Below are 15902 nucleotides of genomic sequence, written 5' to 3'. Positions count from 1 at the left end.
TTTCAAGATTTGGACTGAGACTTAAAAAGACACTGGGGCAAATATTTTACTCAGAGTGTGGTTCGCTTGTGAAATGAACTTCCAAACTTGCAGATGAAGTGATGGACGCGGGTACAGTTCCAATGTTTAAAAGACATTTGGATAAGTACATGAATAGGAAAGGTTTGGAGGGATATAGGCCAGGAGCAGCCTAGTTTAGTTTGGGATTATGTTGGTTGGATCGATGGGTCTGTTTCCATGCTGGATGACTCTATGAATGTATGACTGACTCCAGAACACAGGGAACGGAGTATATAAATCAGGAAGTCTTGCTAAAATGATACAAGGCTCTCGTCAGACCACAGCTGGACAATGTTGGTCCCCTTATCTCGGGAAATATAGACTGGCATTGGAGGCAATCCAGAGAAGGGTCACTCGGCTGGCCCTGGGTATGGAGAGACTCTCCAATGAGGAGATCTGGAGTAGGTTGGGCCTGTACTCATTGGGGTTTAGAAGAATGAGAGGCAAATGTATTAAAACGTACAAACATTCTGAGGAGACTTGACAGGGTAGAGGTGATTTCTCCCTCGTGGGAATGTCTAGGATTAGAGGACATCATCTCAGAATGAGGGATTGACCATTTAAGAGAGAGGGGGACAAGGAGGAATTTGTAATCTCATCGGGGAGGGAATCTGCGGAATTCTTCACCGCAGACGATGGGGCATTATGTCCAGGCTGTTGTTCTATAACGCACGTTTCGTCAGCGTGGCTGTAATGCGATTGACGAACTAGTGGACGTCATTTGGATAACGCAGACTTTCCACTGAATGGGTGTGGCGATGTTCTATTAGCGAACCTCTGCAGCGGGATTTATCCACAGAGTGAGGTCCCACAGAGGAACACAGCTGTCGCGTTATCGTGGAACGACCCACGTATTCAAGGCTGAGACAGAGGGATGGTTTTAATCAGGAAGGGAGCTGAGGGTTAAGCAAAGAAAGCCGAGTGTAGGATTATCAGGTCAGCCATGGTCTCATTGAGTGGCAGAGCAAATTTGATGGGCTGAATGGCCTACTGTTGCTCTTCTGCCTTCTGGTCTTGAGATCTATAGAAGACGCAAGTGTGAGTCCTCAATAATTAGATTACATTACAGTGTGGAAACAGGCCCTTCGGCCCAACAAGTCCACACCGCCCCGCCGAAGCGCAACCCACCCATTCCCCTACATTTACCCCTTACTTAACACTACGGGCAATTTAGCATGGCCAATTCACCTGACCAGCACATCTTTGGACTGTGGGAGGAAACCGGAGCACCCGGAGGAAACCCACGCAGACACGGGGAGAACGTGCAAACTCCACACAGTCAGTCGCCTGAGGCGGGAATTGAACCCAGGTCTCTGGCGCTGTGAGGTAGCAGTGCTAACCACCGTGCCACCCACAAATATGGGACCCCCCAGCAGCAGATCCCAACGTTACATTCCAACGTTAATGCTGTTTTCCTCTCTCTCTCTCTCTCTCTCCACACAGACCTGCCGAGTTTCCCCAGCACTTTCTGAACTGACACATGTGCAAACCTCCCGCCCCCCCCCCCCCTCCCTGTGTTTTGTCACTCAGTGCTGAGCAACTGAGGCCCTCACCCTTTGAAGTGTATCCCCGCGCTCCAATCAGTTGGTTCAGATCACCAGTGAGAGAGTCTGCCACCTTCTGGAGCATGTGGGGATTTCAGCACAGTCGACAACAACTCATGGTGCAACTTTAACATGCAAGAACAAAAATTGGAGCAGCAAGAAGGAGGAACATTCAGCCTCTCTTCCTGCCCACTGCCTGAATTGTATCAAACAGTTCCCTCCGCTGTTTTGTTTTTGAGCCAGAACCCACAGAACAAGTCACTTGGTTGGGTGGGTTTAAGAAGCCTCCAAAAGCAGGAGCCAGAGACGCAGAGACGTGGAAAGGTAATGTCATCGTTTCATAGCTCAAGGCAACAACCACCAAGTGTCCAGGAGTGGAGGAACGCTGGGATTAATCCCAGAAAGGTCCGGGTAAGGCTGAGGAGATGGGACAGTCACGGGAACAAGTTCCGGGTACTTTTCCATCGAGTGACCAGAGAGAGAGAGCGAAGCAAAAACCCATCGCCAGAGGTTACGGTAAGAGCACAAGCAGAGGTTAGAGGAGACAGGAGCTTCCCTGAAGGAAGCAGATCCAAAGGCAGCTCACACAGACACAGAGGAGCAAGGAATCCCAGACTATTATTCAGGGAATTTGTTTGTAGAATCTCTACGGTAGAATCTCTCTAAGTCCGTGCTGACTATACAAAGAGCATCCCACCCTGACTCACCAACCCCCCCCCACCCAATCCCTGTGACCCTGCATTTCCCATGGCCAATCCACCCTAGCCTACACATCCCTGAACACTATGGGGTAATTTAGCACGGCCAATCCACCCTAACCTACACATCCCTGAACACTATGGGGCAATTTAGCATGGCCAATCCACCCTAACCTACACATCCCTGAACACTATGGGGTAATTTAGCATGGCCAATCCACCCTAACTTACACATCCCTGAACACTATGGGGGAATTTAGCATGGCCAATCCACCCTAACTTACACATCCCTGAACACTATGGGGTAATTTAGCATGGCCAATCCACCCTAACCTACACATCCCTGAACACTATGGGGTAATTTAGCATGGCCAATCCACCCTAACCTACACATCCCTGAACACTATGGGGTAATTTAGCATGGCCAATCCACCCTAACCTACACATCCCTGAACACTATGGGGTAATTTAGCATGGCCAATCCACCCTAACTTACACATCCCTGAACACTATGGGGTAATTTAGCATGGCCAATCCACCCTAACTTACACATCCCTGAACACTATGGGGTAATTTAGCATGGCCAATCCACCCTAACTTACACATCCCTGAACACTATGGGGTAATTTAGCATGGCCAATCCACCCTAACCTACACATCCCTGAACACTATGGGGTAATTTAGCATGGCCAATCCACCCTAACTTACACATCCCTGAACACTATGGGGTAATTTAGCATGGCCAATCCACCCTAATTTACACATCCCTGAACACTATGGGGTAATTTAGCATGGCCAATCCACCCTAACCTACACATCCCTGAACACTATGGGGTAATTTAGCATGGCCAATCCACCCTAACTTACACATCCCTGAACACTATGGGGTAATTTAGCATGGCCAATCCACCCTAACTTACACATCCCTGAACACTATGGGGTAATTTAGCATGGCCAATCCACCCTAACCTGCACATCCCTGAACACTATGGGGTAATTTAGCATGGCCAATCCACCCTAACCTGCACATCCCTGAACACTATGGGGTAATTTAGCATGGCCAATCCACCCTAACTTACACATCCCTGAACACTATGGGGTAATTTAGCATGGACAATCCACCCTAACCTACACATCCCTGGGCACTATGGGGTAATTTAGCATGGCCAATCCACCCTAACCTACACATCCCTGAACACTATGGGGTAATTTAGCATGGCCAATCCACCCTAATTTACACATCCCTGAACACTATGGGGTAATTTAGCATGGCCAATCCACCCTAACCTACACATCCCTGAACACTATGGGGTAATTTAGCATGGCCAATCCACCCTAATTTACACATCCCTGAACACTATGGGGTAATTTAGCATGGCCAATCCACCCTAACTTACACATCCCTGAACACTATGGGGTAATTTAGCATGGCCAATCCACCCTAACCTGCACATCCCTGAACACTATGGGGTAATTTAGCATGGCCAATCCACCCTAACCTGCACATCCCTGAACACTATGGGGTAATTTAGCATGGCCAATCCACCCTAACTTACACATCCCTGAACACTATGGGGTAATTTAGCATGGACAATCCACCCTAACCTACACATCCCTGGGCACTATGGGGTAATTTAGCATGGCCAATCCACCCTAACCTACACATCCCTGAACACTATGGGGTAATTTAGCATGGCCAATCCACCCTAACCTACACATCCCTGAACACTATGGGGTAATTTAGCATGGCCAATCCACCCTAATCTACACATCCCTGAACACTCTGGGGTAATTTAGCATGGCCAATCCACCCTAACCTACACATCCCTGAACACTATGGGGTAATTTAGCATGGCCAATCCACCCTAACTTACACATCCCTGAACACTATGGGGTAATTTAGCATGGCCAATCCACCCTAACTTACACATCCCTGAACACTATGGGGTAATTTAGCATGGCCAATCCACCCTAACCTACACATCCCTGAACACTATGGGGTAATTTAGCATGGCCAATCCACCCTAACCTGCACATCCCTGAACACTATGGGGTAATTTAGCATGGCCAATCCACCCTAACCTACACATCCCTGAACACTATGGGGTAATTTAGCATGGCCAATCCACCCTAACCTGCACATTTTTGGACTGTGGGAGGAATGCTAGGTGAAAGCAAGTACTGCAGAAGCTGGAGATCAGAGTCTAGGTTAGAGTAGGTGCTGGAAAAGCACAGCAGGTCAGGCAGCATCCGAGGGGCAGGAGAATCAACGTTTCAGGCAAAAGCCCTTCATCAGGAATTGGGAGGAATGCATCAGCTTCATAAAGACAGTCGCCCGAGGCTGGGATCAAACCCGAATCCCTGATGCTGTGAGGCAGCAGTGGTTTCCACTGAAATCCGAGATCCGATCAGGAAATGCAGTCACCCTGCAAACAAAGAATGAACCGATGTTGATCAAATAAACATTCAAACCCAGATTTCACAAAGAGATTTTACAAATAGCACATAAAATTCCGATGGCAGGACATGTCATGTCATAGAGATGTACAGCACAGAAACAGACCCTTCAGTCCAACCTGTCCACGCCGACCAGATATCCTAACCTAATCTAGAGCCATTTGCCAGCACTTGGCCCATATCCCTCCAAACCCTTTCTATTCACATACCCATCAAGGTGCCTTTTAAATGCTGTAATTGTATCAGCCTCCACCACTTCCTCTGGCAGCTCATTCCATACACGTACCACCCTCTGTGTGAAAAAGTTACCCCTTAGCTCCCTTTTAAATCTTTCCTCTCTCCTAACTGGAAAACGAAAGTAGAGATTCTGGGATTTTTTTCATAACTTGAAGGTAAAGTGGAGTGTTCCTTGGCTAGATCTAGATGTAATATTTTTGTACCAGTGCTAGGTGTCTCTGGGGAAACACAACAGGTTTTGGATTGGTTTGGCAATTTCTCACTGAATGGGAGAGCAGGGAGATCAGTTCGGACTCGGACATTCAAATCTGCGAAACAAAAATTGTTCTCTTTATCTCTTTTTTAATTGGAACAGAAATAATCCTCAAACACTTTACAAAAAGAAAGGCAACTTCTAATCCAAGCTGAGACCTAGGTCCAACTGACCAACTACCAAATTGAGGAACACCATGGTCTTGACAACATGATATCTTCACCAGGATCAAAAAAAAACAGTGAGGAACTATTCCACCCTTTTTGGCTTGGAACTTGTTCCACGAACCTTGATGTCGTGATGTTTGGATTTCTTGTAAAGTATAGCCTAAGTTTACATACTCGGAATTAATAAGCTGTACTGCTACGTCATAGAGGATTTGTTTATTTTAATAAATAACTTTTTAGTTTGTTTGTTCATTCATGAAACCTAGTATAAGGTTCACTTTCTCTTCAATAGTGGCCACAGTCAGGTATTGACTGTCCTAGAAATTCAATATTTCACACTTCTGACAGCTCAAAGGATAATGGGGCTTGATTTCCAGTTCCCATTATTCCCACGAGGGACATGACAAGTGAGTATTATGGAATATTCACTGAATATTATCGGCAGTGAATATTATGGGGCGTTCACTGAGTGTTATTAGGTAAGCAAGTATTATGGGATGTTCACTGAGTGTCAGATTAGATTCCCTACAGTGTGGAAACAGGCCCTTCGGCCCAACAAGTCTGCACCGACCCTCCGAAGAGTAACCCACCCACCCACCCCCCTCTGACTAATGCACCAAACACTACAGGCAATCTAGCCTGGCCAATTCACCTGCCCTGCAGATCTTTGGACTGTGGGAGGAAACCGGAGCACCCGGAGGGAACCCACGCAGACACGGGGAGAATGTGCAAACTCCACACAGACAGTGGCCCGAGGCTGGAATTGAACCTGGGACCCTGGTGCTGTGAGGCAGCAGTGCTGACCACCGAGCCACCCCTTATTAGGTAAGTTAAGTATTATGGGATGTTCAGCATTGACTAACACTTGGCAGCGAGACTAGATTAGAAAATAGAATTTGAGTGATGCTTTTAAAACCATGAGGCATCTGGACAGAGTAGATGAGGGCAACCCATTCTCTTTGGCAGAAGCATCGAGGAGCAGAGAGCACTGATGTAAGGACATTAGCAAATGATTGAAAGATGGCATGGGGAAAACCATTCTGACACAGCGAGCGAGTAGAAGCTGAAATGCCCAACTGTGGATTTTTCAATGGAATTTGATTCAAGACCTGAAGAGCACTAAGATGCTGGTCTACAGGAAAAGGCCAAGGCAGTGGGTCTAGCTGCTTGGTCAGGAAAGATATTTTATGCTCAAAGATAACACTGCTCTCTGCTTCCTGATCTAGAGAGAGGGACACTACCAATGTGCCACAACAGGGCCAAAGAGTGTCAACTTTTAAAAAATTTTAACCTATTTTTCTAACCAACTTGGTCAAAGATCTGTCAAAAACCTTTTCTGATCTTAGAGCATGATAAAAGGCCGGCACAACATTGAGGGCCAAAGTGCCTGAACTGTACTCTTCTATGTTCAAAGATGTTACAACACACCTCTAGGAGGGATTAGAACGTGGACCTCCTAGTACAGGAGTAGGGACACTACCGCTGTGCCACAATGGGACCTAACAGTGTCAGCAAAATACAACAGGCAATAAAGCCTTCGTGGTTTTATGAATCGATTTTGCTGTTACTGTTGAAGTCTGCTCTTTCTTTGCTAGACGGGTGGTTCATCAGGAGCAGCGCTCCAAAAGCTACTGCTTCCAACTAAACCTGTTGGATTATAACCTGGTGTTGTGTGATTTGTAACTTTGCTCACCCCAGTCCAACACTGGCATCTCCAAATCAGGACTAGACTAGGTTGGGATATCTGGTCAGCATGGATGAGTTGGACTGAAGGGTCTATTTCCATGCTGTACATCTCTGACGCTTCTGAGGGAGGAAGGGTGAATAGAACTACATCTCCCAGGGGGCCGTGCGGTGCACCTCCCAGAGGGCCGTGCGGACCACATCTCCCTGGAGGGCCTCGCAGACTACACCTCCCAGAGGTCCATGTGCACCACCACTGCCAGTGGCCCGTGCGGACTAGACCTCCCAGAGCGCCTCGCAGACTACACCTCCCAGAGGGCCGTGTGCACCACCACTGCCAGTGGCCCGTGCAGACTACACCTCCCAGAGCGCCTCGCGGACTACACCTCCCAGAGGGCCGTGCTCACTGATACTGCCAGTGGCCCGTGCGGACTACACTTCCCAGAGGGCTGTGCGCACCACCACTGCCAGTGGCTCGTGCGGACTACACATCCCAGAGGGCCTCGTGGACTACACCTCCCAGAGGGCCTTGTGGACTACACCTCCCAGAGGGCCTTGTGGACTACACCTCCCAGAGGGCCGTGCGCACCACCACTGCCAGTTGTCCATGCGGACTACACCTCCCAGAGGGCCGTGCGCACCACCACTGCCAGTGGCCCGTGCGGACTACACTTCCCAGAGGGCTGTGCGCACCACCACTGCCAGTGGCTCGTGCGGACTACACATCCCAGAGGGCCTCGTGGACTACACCTCCCAGAGAGGCCTTGTGGACTACACCTCCCAGAGGGCCTTGTGGACTACACCTCCCAGAGGGCCGTGCGCACCACCACTGCCAGTGGCCCGTGCGGACTACATCTCCCAGAGGGCTGTGCGCACCACCACTGCCAGTGGCCCGTGCGGACTACATCTCCCAGAGGGCCTTGTGGACTACACCTCCCAGTGGTCCCTGCGTACTACACCTCCCAGAGGGCCTCGCGGACTACATCTCCCAGAGGGCCTCGCGGACTACATCTCCCAGAGGGCCTTGTGGACTAAACCTCCCAGTGGTCCCTGCGGACTACACCTCCCAGAGGGCCTCGCGGACTACACCTCCCAGAGGGCCGTGCGGCGCGGGCGCGGTGACATCAGACGGGGGTGACGCATGCGCAGTGGCGCCCGCGGCCTAGTCTCCGAGAGAGGGTCCGCCCGCCATTGTCCCCGATGGGCTCGGCCCCTCCGCCCGCGGCCTCGGCCTCGTCGCCGTCCTCGTCCCGGCGCCACTCGTGTTACCTGTGTGACCTGCCGCGGATGCCGTGGGCGATGATCTGGGATTTCTCTCAGGCCGTGTGCCGGGGCTGCGTTAACTATGAGGGAGCGGACCGGATCGAGCTGGTCATCGAGCAGACCCGGCACCTGAAGCGGGCACACGGCCTCCCGGCTCCGGGGCCTGCGGCCCAGGCCCAGGCCCAGGCCCGGCCCCGGACTCCCTTACCCCCTCCGGGCCCGGCCGCCCATCACCATCACCGGCTGCTGCTGGGGGATTACCCCGGGCCCGAGGTCCCTCCCCCGGCCCCGGCCCCGGCCCCGGCCCCGGCCCGAGGCCGCCCCCTCCTGGGCCTCAGCCCGCGCTCGGGCCCGCCGCTGGGCCTCAACCTGGGCCTCGAGCTGGGCCGGGGGCGGCACGAGCTGGAGCGGGCGCTGCGGGAGAAGGCGGCGGCGGGGCCGGGGCCGGGGCCGGGACCCGGGGCCGAGGCCTCTCTGTCCGAGCTCGGCCGCGCCTTCAGGCACCGGACCGAGGAGTGGGCCGGCCGCCCGGCCGCCGTCAGGGACTCCCTGCTCGGCCTGTCGGACTGCGCCCCGTTCCCCCTCCGGCTGCGGGCCGAGCCCAGCCTCCAGGCCCGGGTGTTGGCCTTCGACGCGGCGGAGCGCTGCCCGGACCGGGCCCTGGAGCTCAGGCTCTTCATCGAGTATCCGAGCGGCTCCGGGGCGGTCCACTCCGGGGTGGCCGAGGCCGTGCGGCACATGTTGGCCGACAGCGCCAAGGAGGCGCAGGCCCCGGGCCTCGAGTGCCTCGAGTACGAGAGGAGGCCCGGGGCCGGCGACTGGAGGCCCCTGTCGCACCTCCTGACCGAGGCCGCCCGCCTCTTCAAGGAGGCCGTGCCCGCCGACCTGCTGCCGGAGCCCCACGCCGAGCCCGGGCTGAGCAGGCCGCCTCCCCCTCCCACCACCTCCAGGCCCTTGGGCCCGGCCAGGCGCCGCAAGGCCTCGCCGGAGCCTGAGGCCTGCAAAGGCCTGCCCCCGGGGGAGCCCCAGGCCTGGCCCCCGGAGGGTCACTCCCCGGCCGGCTCCTCGGCCGACCCCCTGCTCCCCAAGGAGGCGGTGCACTCCACCACCGCCCCCCCCGGCCAGAGGCGCCTGACCTCCCGCAACGGCGGCGAGGTCGAGCCGGGCGCCGAGCCCCCCCCCCCTCAACCTCCGCCCCCCGCCGCGCCGTCGGCGGGTGCCCCGGACTCCTCCAGCAGTCCCCTCTGCTGCACCATCTGCCACCAGCGGCTGGAGGACACCCACTTCGTCCAGTGCCCCTCGGTGCCCGGCCACAAGTTCTGCTTCCCCTGCTCCCGGGAGAGCATCAAGTCGCAGGGGGCCAACGGCGAGGTCTACTGCCCCAGCGGCGAAAAGTGCCCGCTCATCGGCTCCAACGTGCCCTGGGCCTTCATGCAGGGAGAGATCGCCACCATCCTGGCCGGTGACATCAAGGTGAAGAAGGAGAGGGACCCCTGAGACACCGAGAGAGACCGAGACTGAGCTGCTTGAGCCAAGGAGCTAGCTGCCTGTAACTCCTCTTCTTTGGAAACCTCCCGCCCTCCTCACCCGCTGATGGGCCGAGAGGCCTCTGCAACCAAAAAAAAACGAAAGTTCTAAACCGACCGCGAGAGACAATGGCATTGATTTGCCTTCTCTTTGGGAGATACCCACCATCCCCTCCAAGGACAGACTTTACTGCAGCGAGAGAGACCAGCGGGGGGGGGGGGAGTATCATTCGGCATCACCCCTCGGCCAACATTGGCACTTAGACACTGGTGCGCATCGTTGGAGGATGGGAGAGTGGCAGAGGTTTTGAAACTCCCCGCGATTTCAACGTGCCCGGAACGTATCAAGTTGTTGCGCTGTTGCCAACGTGGTGGATTATGTGGGAGTGCACGCCCCTGGTGGTTGACACTGGTTTTTAATTATCCGTGCATACCCATCGAACTTTCTGGACAACCACTTTTTTTTGTATATGTATGTTTGTGTGGTGTGTGTGTGTGTGTTTTTGTTATAAAATGTTGTGCTGGGGGATTATCCCGGGCCTGAGACTCCCCCTCTGCTGCTGGCTCCTCTGCCCACAACATCCCTCCCAAAAGGGGGGGAGAACCATGCATCCAGAGGTGCCTGTGATGTCTGTGTGACCTTCGCTCACACTCTCTTCCTCCCCCTCTTGCTCCCCAAGCAGCGCCCGTTTGTGCACTGCCCCCTCACTCTGGGTTGAAAGCCACAATATGTTGACTTGCAGGATCTGACACACCCGCACTTTGTGGATTAGCACAACGCTGTGTAACCTTTGAGCTGTGGCAGATTCATCCTTAAGGGAAGGTCAGAATGCTCATTGGTCTGCCAGGGCCTGAGGTTGGCACCGGCTTGGCAGTTGACACGTGGTTGTAAGCTGGAGTGATGCGGGGCGCATTCCTCTTGCCAGCACTGCCACACAGTGCCAGCTGCGGCCCTGAGACACCTTTGGGAAAGTTTGTGGCCGGCTAATCCGGGCTGTGCTGAACCGTGGCCTCGGGGCAGTGGGCTTGATGGGAATCCTCAATCTGCCTTGGCACCCTTATCCTCCCCCATCAATTAACAACGAGAGCGAGCCCCCAATCCTCCACCTTGTGCAGTGGCGAGGGCCATACGGGGGGGTGTTAAGGGAGAGCTGTGATACTTCCCGATGTTCAGTAGCCGGTGTGAATTCTCACCGTCTGAGGGGAGAGTGGTTGGGAGTGATCCTCACTGAACGGGTCACTTCCTGTTGACCTCTTGTCGGGGCCGCGGTGGTGGATCAGAAATGTCATTTGTCTTTGTGAAGTTTATCTTTCGCCTTGTGCTCCCGTCAAACGCAAGCGACGTGTTTAAACCCCCAACTGGTTTGGTTTCTTGTCTTTTTAAGAATAGTGGGAGACCCCTCTGGGTGGGAGGGTGAGATCGACAGGAGTCCTGTCGCTGACTGGTTCGCAAAACACAGCCGTGAATCCTTTTGGCTGAAGATGGAGTGAGCTGACCTGCACCGTTACTGCACCCTGCAGTACTCTGCAGAGTTCCACAGCATTGGTCCTTGCTTTTCCCATTGGAACCACAGTCCCTCTCAGGTTGCGTCAGATGTGTCCTCGTCCTCTTCGCTGCCACTTGTGTGACCAGTTTGGTGCACCTTTTTGGAGGGCAGTGTGTGACTGACTTGTTAAGTGGGCCAGGTATTCATAAATATCGGAAGGGGAATGGAGAACTGTAGTGTCTGCAGTTTTGTTTGATTGCCTCTTGAGTGTGTTTAAAATGCTACTGTTGTTTTTTTCCTTTTTGAAAACCAATGTTATGAAGCTGCTGCACCCTTGCAAGTAACAGGGAGCATTTGAGGCGGTTTTCATCTTGTGATCTGATACCAGTGTGTTGTGTGTCTTCCTGTGATTGTACTGGCTGTTTCTTCCTCTGTTGTAATAATCTGTAATTACCTTAGCTTGTGATAATCATGGTTTAACAGAAGAAATTTTTTTTTATATTTAAATTCAAAACCCCTACGAAATAAAGCCCTTTTTAACTGGGATTTGGATTGCTGTGTGCTGCCGTTAGAACCAGCTTGGAACTTCCACTGATGAAGTACATTGACCTTTGAGTGAGGTATCTTGTCTGTTGGAAGGGAATCTCATTGTGTTTGTATTAGACTGACACTGGGTGAGATCTCCCATCCCTTATCAGTGGCATTTGCCCTTCAGAAGATGTTCTGCCTCATTTAATGTCTGTTCCCATCGCAGTGGAAGGGCCTCTGTAATCAAAACAGAAATTGCTGGCAGTAATCAGGAGGTTGGGGGCAAGTCTGTGGAGAGGCAAGAGTTAAAAGTTTCAGGTTGGCCGCGACCCTTTGGAGGCACAGAGTTTGGGAGCTCCCTTGGTCAAGTCAGGAGTCCCGAACAACACCCCAGGTGATGAGACCTATCAGCTTGGGTTTCCTTCCCTCTGTCGTCAGCTGTTATCTTCATCTGTGTGTCACTCCAGTCCTATGCCAATGGGATTGAAGGTTCTCTTTGAGCAAATGTGACATAGTGAGCTATTCTGACACGTCAGAAACACTTAACCATCCTGCACCTACCTCCAGGACATTGTATTCGTTTGTTTAGAAAGAAATGTTAATGCGAAGACTGAAAGCATTCTTCAGTCAGTGACGTGAATGGATCCACTGTAGAGCATTACAGCCCCTTCGGCCCTCGATGGTTCCACAGTCGGTGCAACAACCAGAAGCCCATCTCCCTACACTATTCTAATTTTGTCCGTTTGTCTATCCAATGGCCATTTAAATGTCCTTAAAGTTGGCGAGTCTACTACTGTTGCAGCAGTGCGTTCCACACCCCTAATACTCTGAGTAAAGAATCTACCTCTGACATCTGTCCTATATCTATCACCCTCAGTTTAAAGTATGTCCCCTCGTGGTAAGCCATCACTGTCTGAGGAAAAAGGCTCTTCCTATCTGACCCTCTGATTATCTTGTATGCCTCAATTAATTCACCTCTCGACCACCTCCTCTCTCACAGAAACAGCTTCAAGTCCCTCAGCCTTTCCCCATAAGTCCTTCCCTCCATACCAGGCAGCATTCAAGTAAATCTCCCCTGAACCCTTTCCAAAGCTTCGAAGTTCTACCTGTAAAGCGGTGACCCGAACTATATAACGCAATACTCCAAGTGTGGCCACACCAGAGTTCTGTACAGCTGCAGCATGACCTCACTGCTCCAAAACTCAATCTCTTTACCAATAAAAGCTAACACACCGTGTGCCTTCTTAATAAGGCTAACGACTTGGGCAGCAATGTTCAGGGATCCGTGTCCGTGGGCACTGAGATCCGTTCCCAGATTCTATCTAAGGTTTTGAGGGAAAAAAAGCAGGAAAATAGAGTTGAGGATTATCAGATTAACCATGATCTCATGGATGGGTTGAAAATTCTGTTTCTGTATCTTATGAACTTATTGTACGTTTTGAGAGTGTTAGCGAGTTTTGAGAAGAGTTGTTGCTCAGGTTGAGGTTCTGGATGTAGGTTTGCTTGCTGAGCTGGAAGGTTCATTTTCAGATGTTTCGTCGCCATGCTAGCTAACATCTTCAGTGAGCCTCCGAATGAAGAACTGGTGGTGTAGCGCGGGCGTGAGGGGGGGAGAGCGCGGGCGTGAGGGGGGGGTGGAGAAGAGCATGGGCGTGGGGGGGGAAGAGCGTGGGCGTGGGGGGGAAGATCACGAGCGTGGGCGTGGGGGGGGGTGGAGAAGGGCGTGGGGGGTGGAGAAGAGCGTGGGCGTGGGGGGGGTGGAGAAGAGCGTGGGCGTGGGGGGGGGTGGAGAAGAGCGCGGGCGTGGGGGAGTTGGAGAAGAGCGCGGGCGTGGGGGGGGTGGTGAAGAGTGTGTGGGGTGGTGGGAAGAGCGCGGGCATGGGGGGGAAGAGCGTAGGTGTGGGGGGGAAGAGTGCGGGCGTGAGGGGAGAAGAGCGCGGGCGTGGGGGGAAGAGCGTGGGTGTGGGGGGGGTGGAGAAGAGCGTGGGTGTGGGGGGTTGGAGAAGAGCGCGGGCGTGGGGGGGGTGGAGAAGAGCGCGGGCGTGGGGGGGGTGGAGAAGAGCGCGGGCGTGGGGGGGGGTGGAGAAGAGCGCGGGCGTGGGGGGGGTGGAGAAGAGCGTGGGCGTGGGGGGGGAAGAGCGCGGGCGTGGTGGGGGGTGGAGAAGAGCACGGGCGTGGGGGGAAAGAGCGCGGGCGTGTGGGGGGGAAGAGAGAGCGGGCGTGTGGGGAGGAAGAGAGAGCGGGCGTGGGGGGGGAAGAGGGCGTGGGGGGGTGGAGAAGGAGCGCGGGCGTGGGGGGGCGTGGAGAAGAGCGCGGGCGTGGGGGGGGGGTGGAGAATAGCGCGGGCGTGGGGGGGGTGGAGAAGAGCGCGGGCGTGGGGGGGGTGGAGAAGAGCGCGGGCGTGGGGGGGGGTGGGGAGAAGAGCGCGGGCGTGGGGGGGTGGAGAAGAGCGCGGGCGTGGGGGGGGTGGAGAAGAGCGCGGGCGTGGGGGGGTGGAGAAGAGCGTGGGGGGGTGGAGAAGAGCGTGGGGGGGTGGAGAAGAGCGCGGGCGTGGGGGGGGAAGAGCGCGGGCGTGGTGGGGGGTGGAGAAGAGCATGGGCGTGGGGGGAAACAGAGCGTGGGCGTGGGGGGAAGAGAGCGCGGGCGTGTGGGGGGGGAAGAGGAGCGGGCGTGTGGGGGGGGAAGAGAGAGCGGGCGTGTGGGGGGGAAGAGAGCGCGGGCGTGGGGGGGTGGAGGAGAGCGCGGGCGTGGGGGGGGTCGGAGAAGAGCGTGGCGTGGGGGGGTGGGCGTGGGCTTGGGGAGGGAATAGGGGGAGAGTGCGGGCAGAGGGCGAGGTTGTAGGGGAGGGCGTTGCGGTGCGGAGAGCGTGGTGTGGTGTGGGGGGGGTGGGCGGGGGCTGGGCGAGGGCGCGGGGGGGAGGGCGTGGGGGGTGAGCGCGGGTTGGAGGGTTAGTGGGGATGGGGAGGGCGTGGGTGTTGGAGGAGTGGGGAGGGTGTGGGTGTTGGGGGGAGGGGGAGGGCGTTGGGGGAGCAGGGGGAGGGTGGGGGCATGAGGGGAGTGCGTGGGCATGGAGAGAGTGCGCGGGGGGGGAGTGCGTGAGGGGAGAGCGTGGTCGGGGGGGACTGCTGCGGGGCGTGGGGGGGGGGATGAGCGCGTGGGGGGGTGGGGATGAGCGCGTGGGGGGGTGGGGAATGAGCGCGTGGGGGGGTGGGGATGAGCGCGTGGGGGGGTGGAGAAGAGCGCCGTGGGGGGGTGGAGAAGAGCGCGGGGCGGGGGGTGGAGAAGAGCGCGTGGGGGGTGGAGAAGAGCGCGTGGGGGGGTGGAGAAGAGCGCGTGGGGGGGTGGGGATGAGCGCGTGGCATGAGGGAGGGCGCGGGCGTGAGGGAGGGAGAGCGAGGGCGTGAGGGGGGGAACAGCGCGGGCGTGGGGGGGAGTGGAGAAGAGCGTGGGTGTGGGGGGGTTTGGAAGAACGTGGGCGTGGGGGGGGGGGAGAAGAGCGCCGGGCGTGGGGGGGTTTGGAAGAACGTGGGCGTGGGGGGGGTGGAGAAGAGCGCGGGCGTGGGGGGGTTTGGAAGAACGTGGGCGTGGGGGGGGGTGGAGAAGAGCGCGGGGCGTGGGGGGGGCGAGGAGCGCGGGCCTGAGGGGGGGAAGAGCGCGGGCGTGGGGGGGGGAGAGCGCGGGCGTGGGGGGGGGAGAGCGCGGGCGTGAGGGGGGTGGAGGAGAGCGTGGGCGGGGGAAGGGCGTGGTGGGGGAAAGAGCGCGGGGGGCGGAGGGTGTGGGGGGTGTTGCTTGAGGGGTGTGCGCGGGTGGGAGCGTGTTGGGATGGGGGAGAGCATGGGTGTTGGGGGAGGGGGAATGCGTGGGGGGAGCAGGGTGAGGGCAGGGGCATGAGGGGAGTGCGTGGGCGGGGGGAGAGTGTGCGGGCGTGGGGGGGGTGCGTGAGGGTGGGGGAGGGCATTGGGAGGAGGAGCGTGGGCGGAGGGGAGTTGTGTGGGGGGA

General features: G+C 55.7%; 1 protein-coding gene across 1 annotated transcript; it reads left to right on the top strand.

The window, feature by feature from the left end:
• The first annotated feature begins 8259 nt into the window (after positions 1-8259).
• LOC140454539 (interferon regulatory factor 2-binding protein 1-like) lies at positions 8260-11921 on the top strand. The gene has a single exon (XM_072549357.1). The coding sequence runs from the start codon at positions 8300-8302 to the stop codon at positions 9857-9859; it is 1560 nt and encodes a 519-aa protein (XP_072405458.1). The 5' UTR covers positions 8260-8299; the 3' UTR covers positions 9860-11921.
• Positions 11922-15902: the final 3981 nt, after the last annotated feature.

This window comes from Chiloscyllium punctatum, chromosome 29 (genome assembly GCF_047496795.1).
Source record: "Chiloscyllium punctatum isolate Juve2018m chromosome 29, sChiPun1.3, whole genome shotgun sequence".
NCBI lineage: Eukaryota > Metazoa > Chordata > Chondrichthyes > Orectolobiformes > Hemiscylliidae > Chiloscyllium > Chiloscyllium punctatum.
This window is presented reverse-complemented; position numbering and strand designations above follow the sequence as displayed.